Genomic DNA, 15,666 nt, shown 5'->3' with positions numbered 1-15,666 from the left:
CCATCAGTTCATGCTGGACTCCTGCTGAAGATGATACAGTTCTGCAGAGCAGCAGAAGACCTACAAAATGAGAATAGTGACTGAAAGCAGCTGCATCTGAAATCACATGCAAATGTAACAAACATACTGCTTCCCACACCTGGCCCTGTAGGTACATGGAGCAGATATTTGCATGCTCACTTCTGAGTCTCCTGAAAATTTTCTTTTAATCTAAGCTTATTTTTATAAGGAGCACAGGTGTTCAAAGATTGTTTAATAAACCACATTTAATATCCATTTCCTAAAATACAATTGATTGAGATTAGCAATACTGAAAGGCACAAACAAAAATGCTTGTTTAGCTTGTTGACTGTTTCTATCATGCCCAGGATAAAGAAATCCCAATCAAAATACTGAAAGTGACCCTAAAATGATTCTCACAATAACTTTTTCATTGAACCCACCATCACGACTACCCATATAAAAGCTGCATTTTTACAGTAACCAGCATACTGATTTACACAAGAAAAGATTTATAAGATTGCTTAACTGTCACACAGAGCTAATAATTTCCTCTTTCATCTGTAGGGGAAAAAGACTTCTGAGATCATGCAGACATGCGTATGTTTATAAACTAAACAGTTCCTCAGTACAGCACCTTTTCAGTGTAGCACCACAAGCACCTACTGATCAGAAGTAAAACCAGGGCAGCTTCAGCTGGCTTTACTTTATTGTAGCTGGCAAGTGGCTTCGGTGTGGAAAACAATCAAGGAGAATTTCAGTGTTAACAGAAGGAACAGCAGAGAAGAATAATGAGAAATTTCTCTAGAACCTCTCAAACCATGAGGGCAGAAATATATTAATATTACTATAAAAAAAAATCAAAGCAGATGTATCATTCCATGAACTTGACTGTAAAGATTACAAACCTTGGTAACAGAAGTACCCCTGAAGACATACACTCTTAACTCAAAAGCCCCATTCGAGGTGCCATCTTTTAGGATTCCTGCAATTTATAACAGGTATTTTTGTAAACGAGCTATCTGACCAGAAGTCCAGAAGTTGCAGTGAGATCAGTTCTAGCATAATGGCATACCCTCTCCTGATGGAAATCTCAGAGAACTGGCCTAAAATAGAAGTGCTCTTAAATCAGATTCACTGCATTGTGCAAACATGCATAATTTCGTATCGTCTTTTCTGTCCAGTCCAGTAATAGTTGTTCTGAGTAGAACTTCCAAGAATCTGCTTCTAACCACTGTCAAACCCTTTTTCCTGTTCCTGAAACATACTAAAAAGCATTGAAAAAGGTTGGTAGCATCAGAGTACCTAACAAGAGAAGTGTTAACATTTGCAAAATGATCTGAAGAGGACAATGCAAAATTGTTTTTTCTCTATGCTTCCCACATTAAACTGGAACAGATGTACGTGGGAAAAAAAGATATGTACACAACAGACGAAGACAGGCTCACAGCCAGAGGTACGTCTGCCAAGTGACAAAGGAGGAAGAAAGAAAGAAGGAATCTTGCAAGACATAGCTGTTTTGGATAACTTGTTGGCAGACACTCCTGCCTCACTGCTTCTCTCTGGTCAGCCCCCTCCTGGACCTTACATATGCTGCACCACTCCGCTGTGCAGAGAAGTTCATATGAGTAATTATGTAATTGACAGCAGAAGGATGCTTAATAAGAAAGACTTACTCTGAAAAAGTTTACATTATGAAAAGACAACCTTGGTAGAAAAGAGGCCTACAGAGAAGAGCTACTCAAGGTTACACAGAGATTTCAAACTTTCCAGCCACCAGAGAGATGAGACTTCATGTTCCTGGTCCAGTGTAACATAATGCAATTGCAGGTTTTTTTTGCAGAGGATGGCATGTCTTTTAATTACATTCTGACTCTCCAATTCTCTCTTATTCAGGAACAGCTGCTCATGAACTCTCTGAGAACACGGGCTTGAAGAAAATAAACCACAACAGGGTGGTGCTCTTCGTACAGCTACACCAAACCATGGCCATTTATGCCACCAAGAAATGGAATTAAGAACAGAATGTGTGAGAATGAATTCCAGAGGAATTCAAACTGCAAAATCAAGTAACAGTAAGCCAACTATTCTTTCTTAATCAGTGAAGGAAAATGCTACCAACTCACAATCATTAATGTAGACAAAGGCATTTTTACTCAGTTGCCAACTACTGACGACTTATTAATGTGATGAGCAGATGTGGGAATCAGTGGAAAAACACTGTGGATAACAGATGTAATATCTGAGCACTGCTCTTACCCATACTTCAAAACAAAATAAAAACGTAAAATAAAATTTAAAAATAGAATACCTCTGGCTGTATGCAATTTAACTCTAACCCCTCTCTGCTTTACCAACTACAAAGTCTACTGTTACACTTGAAAACATCCTTTTTGACCACCAAAAAGAAAAAGAATTACATAATCTGGAGAGAGAGCGTCTCTGAAATAAGAAAGTCAACCGGAATCAGAAATATTTAGAATTCCAAAAAGGGCTATCATATATTTGAAATGTGAAATACAAAACATAATTTGGAAAAGCAACAAAATAGCTAAAAAAACATTTCTTATTTATTTCACTAGTTAACAGAATGACTTTGTAATATATTTCAAAGTAACTTCTGAACAGGAGTGGAAATAAGGTCAGGCACTTGATTTTTCTTACTTGATTCTTTTCTGTGAGTATGTCATAAGAAATTACTGAGCTACATTTTACTAACTGACACTAACCTGATGTTACATACCAGCTCACCAGCCAGACAATAATTTTAAAGTTTTTATTCAGTTGCAATTATAAAACAGAGATTAAAAAAGTAGAACTGTGTCTAAGACAGGTAGCTCTTGCTTTAGAACAGTTTCACATGCCAGTAAAGCTATTCTTTTTTACTATTTGCAATTATTACTAATCGCTAAGAGCAACAATTGCAATAGCTCTGGAACACACCTCCTGATGACACTATTTCAAGTCTCTAAAAGCTCTGTACTTGTTACTGGAGTTGCATTATCCATAAGTAACTAATAAAATCTACCTTTTTACTGGGAAACACAATAGGAACTTTATCTGCCATTAGGATTGATCTGCATCTTCTCTCATAGTGGGTCAGTTTGTTCTCTCTGGCACTGAAAGCAGGAGTTGATCTTCAGATAGTCTCTGTTGGATCAGGGGATTATTTGTGTAATCAGGTATAATAAACACGCTCATTTCCAGGCGCCCATGTGGCTGGAATAGCTAAATGTGTGGCCAAACACATGAGATGCATGCTAATGTCTCTGACACAATGCATCTGTGATAGGAGGTTCTTTATACACCACACTGTCTGAAAACAAGGGGATACAATAAACAACTCAATAACAAACAGATTTCAAATGTCAATGCTATAGTACAGATGTGCCTTACAGATACATCCTGACAGATGTTGGCTTTGGTAAGGAGGCTGCATTTTCTCTATGCTGACTTCAAGGGATACCGCCTTAGAGAACAGAGACATTTTCAGTCTCTAGTAATGATGATGCTTGTGCAGTGTCCATGGTAGCAGATAAACGTACACCATCGCAGGCTAAAGCAGCAGGTGGGGAGTGCACTGTCCTGTAGAGATAAGAGCTGAAAAAAGAGAAGACATTTTAGTCAAAAAAACAAAACAACTAACAAACTGTCAAAATCATTGAAGACTGAAGTACAGATCTGACAAGCCGTGCCTTGCTCATACTGATGAGATAAAAGACAGTTTATAAAGATGTTTTTTTTTTTTATTTTAAGGCGATGCTAGTATAAATTCTGAACATTAGAGTTAGCAAGTTATGTAAGTAGGAAGCATTCCTATTGTGTCAGATGCCTGACCTGGGTTAACCCTGATAATGACAACACTCAGGCCCTCTGCAAATTTTTACAAAGCTGAAGTTTTGGCACTGTTGTTCTACATCTGAAAAGGCACCACATGCTGACGGAAGCATAGGAATGAAGAAAGGTGAATTTATGACAAGATATCTCAGTAATAACAACTATGGGCTAATACATTTTTAAAATGAAGAAAGTTTATTAACATTAAAGGGCACACAGCAGTCAGGCCGTACACTTTGTTAATCCAGTGCCAGGCAAACCCACTGTTTGAATGTCTTTGAACAGTTGAATGTCTTCCAGCAACCATGACAGTAGGAGTTCATAATCTGTTCCACTGGACTAATATAACTCCTGAGACAGCAGACGCAACAAGTTGGTGAACACTTGAATACCATGGATCTTTGTGACAGATATCAAAGAAAATTCAAGCTTACAAGGATCCCAAGAAATAATTTGAGACCATCCACCTGACTTCAATGGCAAGACCAGCTGTAGCTGTGTCATTTCTGAAAAATCCTTGTTTAATCTGCTCTTACAGACCACACAGAAGGCAGTTTCACAGCATCCACAGCAGTTTACTCTCACAGCTCCTTCTCTTATCATTCAGAGGTGCACAGGAGTATCTATGTGCACCATGGGCAGGAGCAGCTTGGTCATTCCATAATTGCTTTTTGAGTGCTTGCAGCAGTCTATTATTTAAACAGCTCACTTCTAACATTGATGCTAACTGACTGGACACAATTTTGAAAAGTACTTATGTTCCTTTGTCACATTTTTGTCACTTAGACACACACAATTGATGAAAGGCACATGTTTATTTCGGTTTTGAAAGGAGGACAAAGTTATTGTTCCCATATGAAGGATCACAAAATACATAAGAATCAACTTAAAAATTTCAATAATATTTTATTGTAGGCCTTAGCTAAATATCAACCACTATTAAAAAGCTAACTTTCCAGGACCTTTGAGTGAAGTTGGTAATACTGGAAAATGGATTCTTAAATCAAAAACATACAGCAACATTTCTACTGGTAATGACTTCACTTTTGGAGTAGCACACCCCAAAAACCTTTAGTAATCATAAAATCAAAACATATCTGGATGAAATTCCTCATGCTATTAGTTTCTGAATCCTCCTTTTATTAAGATGAGCCCCATACTTTTCAGATGTTTCCCTAGTGACTGGAAAGATATAAAGGACATCAGTTCCAGAAGTGGTCAGACTAAGTGGTCACTGAGATAATTCTTGATAAAGTTTATAATCCACCCAAGAGGCCTTAATCAAGCAGACTGGAAAAAAAGACTAACTGAAAAGCAAAATACTTAAACTTTGTGCAGGAGGACTGGAAATGTGGAGATAAAAGCAATACATACCGTGCTGCTAAGAATGACAAGAACAGTATAAGGCAGACAGCAGCAACCGACCCTAACACAACAGCAGTCATGTACGGAAGGGTGGATGATGAATCTGAAAAAAAAAATACCAGATCAAATGAGCAAATATCAAATAATGTAGCTTCAGTCTGGTGATGGATCAACTGAGTCTGCTCAAAGCTGAAGTAATCTAGCAAAACTCCTGTGCTGGATGGACTTGCTGCTCCCCAAGCAGTCCTAGAGCTGACTGTTCAGCTCTACAGGGCTGAGGAGGAAGTAAGACTAATAGATATAGCTCTCAAAAATTATTACCTTTCTCCACTCCCCAGTTTCATGAACAACTCGGTCTACATCATATGCCAAGGTTGTCTCTTGTGCCAGACAGTTCAAATGCTTTATTAAATAGCTTGACGCATCTCTTTCACAATTATTGGAATTCAGGCATGATTTCCCTTCCCCATCCTATTTTCTTCCCAAGGCAATGATAACCTTACCCAAGTCCATCATACCATAAGCTACCAAAGGATAGAATAAAAGGCTTATAGTGATTTACATTCAAAAACAGAATTACTAAGAACTACCTGTGAAGGTACCCTGACAAAAAAGAAACTCAATTCTCATCTGCAAGCCTACTGTGAGTCTGGAAAAATAGAAAATAAAGATTTTCAGACAGAGACCCTGTAAGGACATCTGTTTAATCCTCAAGCACTTTCAGTTTTGGTACAGGTAATACCTGTCCTTACTTCACTGTGATGCAAATTTCCATACCTTAATTACACAGAACAGACATTAGTCTTCCACGAAAATGAAAGAAACGCTTTGCCCACACATGTCAGAGTCTGTTTTGTGAAATAACTCAAGATCTGCTTTATTCAGACAACTATTTGTAACTGAAGCAAGTACAGTTACAACAGCATTCTACCACTTTTTATGATGATTTATTCAACAATATGTAGGCATGTCTATATGGGACTTGAAACTCTGCAGTTTGGTTAAAATTTAATTTATAGATCTGCTCTTCACACACACTACGTAATGTCCCTCAAAGGATTCAGTGAACCAGTAACACTCTCAGCCTCTCCAACTGCAGAAGTACACTAGGCCAAGGACACTGGCTGGAATTCTATCCAGTATAATGGCAACACATTCAATAAGAAACCAAGGGCCTGTTCAGTGCTATTCTCATTCTTTTTCCAAAATAAAATACATAGCAGTCTTGAAACTGATAAAGAACAAATTCAGAGAGGACAGCTTTTTAATCTTTCAAGAGTTATTTGGCAGCTCTTGCCTTTTTAGACCAGCAATAGAGCTCTCAACCCTACTGAATTCCTGAGCTTAGCAGAGTTTCTCATAAATACAGGCTGTCTAACTGACATTTTCTTTGTGGCAGTAAGCGAAGCAAGTCATGAGAGTGAACAACAAGAAGCAGCTTAGAAATAAATATGCACTTCTCAAGAGAAGGCTAGTAGTAACAGCAGCCAGGTGTGTCTTCTGCTGAACAGGGAGCAGGTGCACCAAGAGCCATGCACCATTTCAAAGCACTGTCACTCTCCAATGTCACTGCATTCCTAAGTCTTTCAACTCAAAAGCAGAATTTAGAGTCTGTAGGAGTCTTCAGTGTCTACAAATAGCTAGAAGATGTTTAACAAAATAAAATAAATCTCTAAGCCAATACAGATCTATCTTAAAGCTAACTACTAAAACTTCGCTTCTGTTCTTCAAGTTTCTTGTGCACAAAGATTTATGCAACATTTGGATGGGACATCTAGAAAGACTGATATATTTAAAAAAAATAGAACCCATTTTAGAACACTGTCCTCTAGTTATCAAGTGCAAAACAAATTTTCTGACTCTAACCTTCCCAATCATCAAAATCAACAGATTATAAATGGCAAATGAAAGAATAGCCACAACAATTATTTATAATTATGCTGCCAAGCACAGACATTATACCTTCTGCTTTCTCACTGAAGTTAAAATTCACTTACTTTTAATTTGTGCCCACACAGCACAGGACTGTGTTCTTACCTGAAAATGAAAGCAAAGAAGTCACTGTTTCTCACAAGAGAAATTTATCATCACTTACACTCTCTGCAAGGGCAGTCATCCTCAACTGAATGTTTTTACTTTGGGAAACTGAGATGATTTTTTTTTCCCTTGGTAGCAGCCCTGAGAGACACAGGTATGAGTTTCATTTCAAAGAAGAGAACCAAAGCTGGCTGGTGTTTGCAATCCCAATGATGATTTAAAAGAGTGGTATGTAACCTCATGTGCTTCATTAAATCCAAAAAGCCATATAGAAAAGTGTATATTAAGGGGCAGATCTACTCTAGATGGAAGGAAGCCAAAAATACAGATAACAGAAATAATGTTCCATTAAACCAGTGGCCTACGAAACACATCTGGCAATGCCAGAGATTAAAAAAAAACAACACAGGAAATAATCTATACCAAAGAGAAAAAGAACATAACTTAGAAGCAGCTCAACAGAGAAATTGCAGAGATATTAAATCAATCAGTGCTGTTCAGCAGGAAAAAGCTCAACACAAGTAACAATAGAAAAAATTCCTCAGTATCAGAAAAGTAATAAAGGGAAAGAACTAGGGATACCAATGCATAAAACTGTAGGACGCAAAAACTGAATTCAAAGACTTATTTAGATAGGCTAAACTTGTTCATATTTGACTCATCATCAATCAGGCTTCACAGAGTAAGTTCTGGGAAAAAAAATACAGTCCAACATCCAAATTCCAGAATATTTTGGGCTAACTTGTTATTGTGAACCAAATGTTTTGGATGGCACACAGGATAGAGTTTACGCAGATTAACAGATGTCAGTAACAGCTCTTACATTCACTTGTTTTATTTCATTTGGTTTGGACAGAGGCAGTCACATTTCTTACTGGAAGTTGTATTCAATTACTCAGTTTTGGGTGCAGATTTCCAGAATTATAGGAAATTATTTACAAGTGACTAACAGATGAGCTTTTGCCTACTTTCTTCCTTACTTCATGCTGCATTCACGAGACTTCTGAATTCTATTTTCACATTATGAGCTCTGGGCCAAAACACAATTGGGTGTTTTTTTCTTTAGTATGTGTTTTATTTTTGACATTTGGGAACTGCATGCACGTGGAAAATATGGCATATGAGAAAAAACTACCTACAGAGAAAAACTACCTTTATTAGGAAAAAATGATAAGCTCTTGACCACCAAGACAGGTAGTGACTGGAAAACTAGTGGCATGACATCATGGGAGGCAAGACACTGGAACATTTAACATAGCTCAGGGACATCTTGTTTCTAAATAAAATTTGTATTTACCTTAAAATAGACAATCAAAAAAATGCTAATAGCATGCTTCCTCAAGGGAACTGGCTGTTTGGAAATCAATATGCATTACAAAACATGTTTTTCCCTTATCACTTGGAGAACTGGCATATAACTTACAATTCAATACTGTGAGAATTTTTCATTGCTTAGGAGTGGTTTTTAGATTCTAAAACTAATTTCTTCCATTAAGTTTAGCCCAACAGGTGCCCCCAGTTATTGAGGGCAGAGACGGAGCTCTGCCTTAAATTCTTAATGTTGTTTGCCTTTTGGCATCCAGAGTTGCTCCAGAATTACAATTACATAAATATCTGTAAGGAGTTAGAAGAGTTATTTAAAGAAGCATCAGATTTAAACTAATTCTGTCGATTAGAATCATAAAAATTTAACAGGAAAGCAACATTTTCCTTTTTTCTCCAGCAACATGTCATTTAATCAGTATAAAGAGAAGTTTACATAACACCCATTACCTTATTCCACTCGCTTATTATTCTCAAAAAAACACAGTATTCTTTGCCCAGCTTTAAAGGAGCATTATAAAACTTTCCGTAGTAATGTCTGTCTCCAAGAGCAACTGACATGTTATCAGCAACATCCTTTGCCCGAAATTCAGCTGCCACATATCCCTTAGCGACAGTGGTGTTGCTGAAGAAAGTTGCAGTGGCAAAGGACTCACAAACAAAAGCACTTTGCAAACCAAGTGGAAGCACAATCATTTGATAAAGACTAGAGTGGGGAAAAGAAAAAAGTAAACATTAGCTTTCAGGTCAGTGCATAAAACATCAGACGTTCATTACATTTTTATATTATCTTTCCTACTTTGAGCCCATTAACTGCTTTTAATCATCAGTGCCCAATATAAGCTCTTCCTGTACTGAAATACTTCTCTGTGTGTGTTCACCCTTGCATTTTGAACAAAAAGCAATACAGACACAATTTAAAGCTAGGAGTCTTCATGATATGCACAGTAACATTACACGTTCATTCATGCTCAGAAGACCACCAAACTGAGTTATTGCACGTGACCATTTGCTCCTCCCACCTTTCATACAAGTTAACCTATGAAATAGAACACATCATGGGGATCTAAAAACAATTCCTGATTTCCTACAACTAGATTTTTTCTTCTTAAAGGACAGATACAATTTCTAGAAAATTGATTATATCTATCTCTGTTATCTGAAAACAATATTTAGTTTAAAGTATCCAACTATAGGAAGAGTAATTCTTACAGCAGTTACCCCCACTATTTCCCATACTATAAACTTTGAAATGTTTTCTGTTTTAGAGTAACATGAGTTACAACTACTTTCTTCTTTCACAAACAGCGGTTAGCAAGATGCAAATCCTTTTTCTCTAGAAATATATTTTGGTAGTAATATTCTAGTATAGAAACACTACTTCAGAATGTGTACAAATACAGACTTTGCTTATTTCCTCTGACTCCTAGAAAAAAGAATATTGGTACCATTAAGTTACTTGGAAAACAAAAACAACAGGGGTAGTATTGCTTTGAATGCATCAATAAACATCAAGTGTGATTTCACTGTGTAAATGGGGGAAAAAACAATTCAGAATTCTCAAAAACAAAATTTTGGTCCAGAAATCAATGAAAAGTCTGAAGCTAAATATTATTTTGCCAATGGAGGTAACACTGGAAGTTACAACTTAACTCTTCACCTACTGCTAAAAAAAATAATATAATCCAAACAGAAAGCTCCAGTATGTAACACAAATCTACAGAATGTTGTTTGAGAGGGTAAAAAGTGCAGAGACAAACCTGATGGGTCCATTTCGATCTTCTGCTTTCCGGAGTCTGAGCAATGGTGCAGAGCCTTTTGCAGCAACAAATTCTATATCTGGGAAAGGGGGATCTAAAAGGCAAGCAAATGCCAGAGAGGTTTTAACGACACTGTAGGCATGAGGATTCCTAGATAATTTTTCCCCAGAACTTCCTCTGTCCACTGATCTTCAAACCTCAAAGGCTCAAGTCTGCAGACAATAAAAAGAACCTGATCAAGTAAACACTGGGCAAATACGAGCACTGTAGCATGTCAATCCTGACGAGACTGCCTGCTTTAAGGTATATGTGCTATTTGGAAAAACACAGAAATCGAAGAAAAATGATAGCCTGCCCTGAGATGAGAAAGACTGGCAGGAAGAAGAAGTATTATTTATTAGACTAAATGAAATGGCCAAGGAGAAGAAAAACATACATCTCTGGGCACACAGCTCATTATGAGAAATCAGTCTGTATGAATAAAGGAGAATCAATCTGTGCCAAAAGCACTTTCAAGAAGGCAACTTTCTTAGTTACTGCACACAGTCAGCTAGCAATACCATACCCCTTAAATAGGATTTCGATATGAGTACAGTGCTCTGATTTGTACTTCTGGGAATATGCATCTAGGCCAAAACTGAACAAACACTCCTGCTGCCAATTACAGTGGCAACGATGACAGCTGCACTCTGACAGAGACTGATGTTATGGAAATGGAAATTGCCAATGTCAGCCTACAAGCGGAAATGAAGAGATCTTCAGTGCATGCAGCTGAGAGAACAGTGCAAAGCTTGTGTACTACCTACCCCAGAAGTCCAAAAGAATTAGCATGGATATTTACAGGTATGGCTAGACTGTTTGAAAACTGGTCCATCAAGCCTCTGATGTGGTATCTGACCAAAGAGTAACAAATGCAGAGCTTATTTGCAGAAAAACAATATTAGAATATTGGAAAGAATAAGCAACATCATGGAGACAAACAAGAAAATCACTGCAGGTTTACAAAAGACAAGTCATTTCAGGCAAATCTTTAATGAGATGTGTGGACTTTTCAAACAGTTGGAATAGAGGTACGTGCACATATATGTTAACATACAAGTGAATCATCAGTACAGCTGGAGAAATTGAGCACTGGTAGAAAAAGTGTAAAGTGGGTTAAGAACTGATAAACAGGGAGCTAGCAAAATGCAACATGTTGAAAGCACAAGGACTTGCATTCAGAAAGGTCATTACATTTTTTCCAAGATTAAAGAAATTAAGTACTAAGACAGTCATACTGTAAACTATCGTGGTGCAAAATCCAGGTGTGTTCAGATGAATTTGAGGCTCAACAAATGCTAGATAGTGTAAAACTAAAGTAGTATGGAGATGTTACAGAAGAAGAAATGAACAATCTTAGGAGCTGTTGTTCAGAAGAAAAGAGGGGGAATGTAACAGCATAACATGCAAGGTGATACACATGGGACAACTAGCATGTTTTGCAGGTTATTTTACTGTGTTCATTTGGGTAGTAGTAGGAGCATGCTAGTACAAGTCAGAATAAGTGTTAGTCATCAGAATGGTAATGGAAAAAATAAGCAGGAAAAGATCTCTCTCTCAAAAGCATGAAGTTCTCAGTTAGACTAGGATGGTACTGACACAGGCATAGAGGGTCCAAGAGAGCTTGATTCACAGCCAAATGAAGTTCCAATCAACAGTCAAAGAGAGCACAAAAATGGTGCTCTTTTTTCTAACAATTCTAACAATGGAGAAACTGTCTTACAAGAAAGAGCCAGAAACTTGAGTTTGTACCTTTAAAAATTAAATTTGAAAGCTTATGTGATGTCTGATTTAAATAAAACTGCTGCAATATGGGAAGGGGACAAGTTAAGTACAGAATGACCAAAATAAATGCAAAAGGCTAGTTGGAAGAAATCTCTGAAGGCCATCTAGTCCAACTCCCCAGCAATGAACAGAGACATCACAGCTACATCAGGTTGTCCATGGCCTGATCCAGCCTTGCCTTGAAAGTCTTCAGAGATGGCGCATCAATTACATTGGACAGGTTGGTTAGCTGGGCTGAAGCCAATGGGATGAGGTACAACAAAGCCAAATGCCGGGTCCTGCACTTTTGCCGCAACAATCCCAGGCAACGCTACAGGCTTGGGGCAGAGTGGCTGGAAGACTGTGTAGAGGAAATGGACCTGGGACTATTGGCTGATGCTTGGCTGAACATGAGCCAGCAGTGTGCCCAGGTGGCCAAGGCCCATGGCATCCTGGCTTGCAACAGGGAAGTGATTGTCCCCCTGTACTCAGCTCTGGTGAGGCTTCACCTCCAGTACTGTGTCCAGTTTTGGGCCCCTCACTGCAAGGAAGACATTGAGGCCCTGGAGTGGGGTTCAGAGAAGGGCAGCGAAGCCGGTGAGGGGTCTGGAGCTCAGGCCTTATGAGGAGCGGCTGAAGGAGCTGGGATTGTTCAGTCTGGAGAAGAGGAGGCTCGGGGGAAACCTTATTGCTCTCCATAGCTACCTGAAGGGAGGATGTAGTGAGCTGGGGGTCGGCCTCTTCTCTTGTGTAACTGGTGATAGGACTAGAGGGAATGGCTTCAAGCTGCACCAGGGGAGATTCAGGACGTTAGGAAATACTTCTTTTCTGAAAGAATGGTCAGGAACTGGAATGGGCTGCCAGGGAGCTGGTGGAGTCACTGACCCTGAAGGTGTTCAAGGAACGTTTGGATTTTGTGTTGAAGGATATGGTTTAGTGAGAACTACTGGTGATAGGTGGATGGTTGGACCGGATGATCTTGTATGTCTTTTCCAACCTTAGTGATTCTGTGATCACTGGGCAACATCTTCCAGTGCCCTACCACCCTCAATGTAAAAGATTTTTTCCTTATATCCAACCTAAATCTACCTTCTCTGAGCTTGAAACCATTTCCCAGACCTTGCTAAAGAGTCCATTCCCTTCTGTCTTCCCTTTCTTTCTCCTTTAGATACTGAAAAGCCTCTATCAGATCACTTTGCAGCCTTCTCTTCTCCAGGCTTGTAGCTAGATCTTTATAGGTATGGCTAGGGTGTTTGAAAACTGGTCCATCAAGCCTTTGATATGGTATCTGACTGAAGAGTAACAAATGCACAACTTATCTGCAGAAGAACCCCAGCTCTTCCAGTGGTTTTGTGTTGTTTTCAAACAAGCAGAGCAAAGGGGAACAGAGGACAAAATCCACTGCTGACTCAGTTCACCACAATTATATTTTTCAGAATTTGACAGGAGAAATGCAATATATGTAAACAAACAGCCACCCACTCCTGACAACCCTAGTATAGGGGCAGAAGAGAACCAAATGCAGACACCACACTAGCTTTGAAGCTCAGCATCTTTTCCACTTTTAGTTGCTGGCAAGAAATACAATTTGTAAGCACAAGAGAACCTGCCTGCTTTAATAAGAATAGAAAACAATGCAAAGTAATGATAATAAGGACATATGAAAGGAATGGATTTCATTTGTGCTTCAGTAATCAGAAAGGAAACTCTGAGGAAGTTATTCCACATACAGTATTTGGCAACTAGAAGCATTCAAAGCATCTTTCCAGAAATTCAATATTTGCAAAAATAAATAAATAAATGATGTGTTCTAAAGCCATCAATGTTCTGATTTAAGGATCTACATAAAAAATACTGAAAGAACGACAGCTGGAACAGCTAGAGGGAAAAGAGGAACACCACTGATGGATGGATATTGATGGTAGATGGTGAGAAGAAAGCAAGACTCTCCAACGTGTTCAGGTGCTGTTGGCACCTAACTTTTGTATAGGCATTTACTGTGTGTTCTTTTAAGTTTGTTTTAGCTCTCCACCAGCAAAACAGACTAATATCCATAGCAGAGAAAATGTAATAGAACTTAGCAAGAAATATAAGCATATCTAGAGGCAGTCTCGCTCTAGTACTTATCCAAGCATTAGTAGCCCAGGACTGCTATGACATTTCATTGTCATGCTCATTCTCCACAATAAGAATCAGCCTGCTAAGTCTCCCTTTGAACACAAAACCAGGCTCCAGGAAAGAAGTCACCTGCTTTCCAAGTACCACTGCAAAAGTACAGGAAAATGGCACATGCCTCAAAGCTGGAGTGAAAACCTTTCATAATGTAATCATATTCTTCAGAAAATGCTGTAAACATTAATAATCATTAAAAAAAAAATTCAAAATGAAACAGATATATTTTTTTCTTTAGTCTTGGAAATGTACTGTTTGACAGATATGAATTTGCCAGCACTGTTTAGTGCTACAGAAAAAGACTGCAATTGCAAACTGCTGTAGTATGAAGGTATTTTATGAGATTTTCTAGGAGTGGTAACAGGAATATTTAATACCTTTCCTGCCACCTGATTTTATGTACAACTCTGAAGCTGTAATTTTAGGACAACACTGTGCTGCTTACTTTAGGATATATAATGTTAGCAAGCAAAGTTGTAGCATAGGTTTGTCAGGTACACAGATAAGTCAAAAATGGATGCACAGATCCATTTCTATCCCACTTCATATAGCACTACAGATAAAACCTATTAAAACTTGTATCTTATTAAGCAACCTTTGTTTGGGAACAGCATTGCCCTTTTAATGCTTCCCTTTCTTATTTTGTGCTACTGATGCATCTTTAAGAATAAAGAGCTAAATCACAAATTCCAAAACCAGTTGGTAACTCAAGTCAGTCAAACTGAAGACTTCTCTTGTTGTGATTTTGTGTTGGTTTTGTTTGTTTGTTGTTTAATGGTTATTCCAGGGTTTTGTACCCAGTAAAGTATTGCACTAAATTTTAAAACAAGGTAGTCAAAAACACTGCTGTAAAATATACACAAAAGATAAGGCAGAGGCATTCATTCAGTAGAAAAGGTTTTTTACTATTTATATTACTGTCTAATGAGTAACTAAGTTTACACATTTCAGTTAAATTGCTTTAACAAAGAGGAAAGATTTTTACTTTGGAAAAAAACGTTATTAGCAGAGGAAAAGGAAAAAGGGAAGGGAAATAATCAAGATCATATCTACAGAAAATGATTACTTAAATCTCCTTTAAAATAATGTTTCTTAAAAATGGAAATAGTAGCAGCATTTGTGTATGTGTGTATGAATTCATAGCTGAAAAAGCCTTAAGATCTACATTCCTCCCCAGGGTAGCCTTTTCTTATATTGCTTCTTTCCTTTTTACTCAGTGTAAATTAAGGTAACTGCTTAAGAAAAATAACAGCTGATACAGGTGTATCACTACAAATTTGCAAAGAACGATGAGCACCTACAGCAATATTAAAAACCTACCATCTTCCAGATGGAAGATACTAAAATAAATGTTTCAGTGAGCATGTAA

General features: G+C 37.9%; 1 protein-coding gene across 3 annotated transcripts in view; it reads right to left on the bottom strand.

Moving 5' to 3' along the window:
• Positions 1–2,762: 2,762 nt before the first annotated feature.
• The window catches only part of SUSD1 (sushi domain containing 1), a 41,165-nt gene continuing 28,261 nt past the window's right edge, over positions 2,763–15,666 (bottom strand). For all 3 annotated transcript variants that reach the window (XM_085213346.1, XM_085213347.1, XM_085213348.1), the window contains 5 exons: positions 10,323–10,416; positions 9,013–9,268; positions 7,200–7,239; positions 5,212–5,305; positions 2,763–3,600 (listed from right to left, as the gene is read on the bottom strand). In XM_085213346.1, coding sequence (XP_085069472.1) covers positions 3,471–3,600; positions 5,212–5,305; positions 7,200–7,239; positions 9,013–9,268; positions 10,323–10,416 — 614 coding nt within the window. In that variant the 3' untranslated portion in view covers positions 2,763–3,470. The remainder of the gene's footprint in view (positions 3,601–5,211; positions 5,306–7,199; positions 7,240–9,012; positions 9,269–10,322; positions 10,417–15,666) is intronic.

Source organism: Meleagris gallopavo, chromosome Z (genome assembly GCF_905368555.1).
Source record: "Meleagris gallopavo chromosome Z, MGAL_WU_HG_1.1, whole genome shotgun sequence".
NCBI classification, from domain to species: Eukaryota; Metazoa; Chordata; class Aves; order Galliformes; family Phasianidae; genus Meleagris; species Meleagris gallopavo.
The sequence above is the reverse complement of the archived record's forward strand: the minus strand, read 5'-3'. Positions and strand labels throughout refer to the sequence as shown.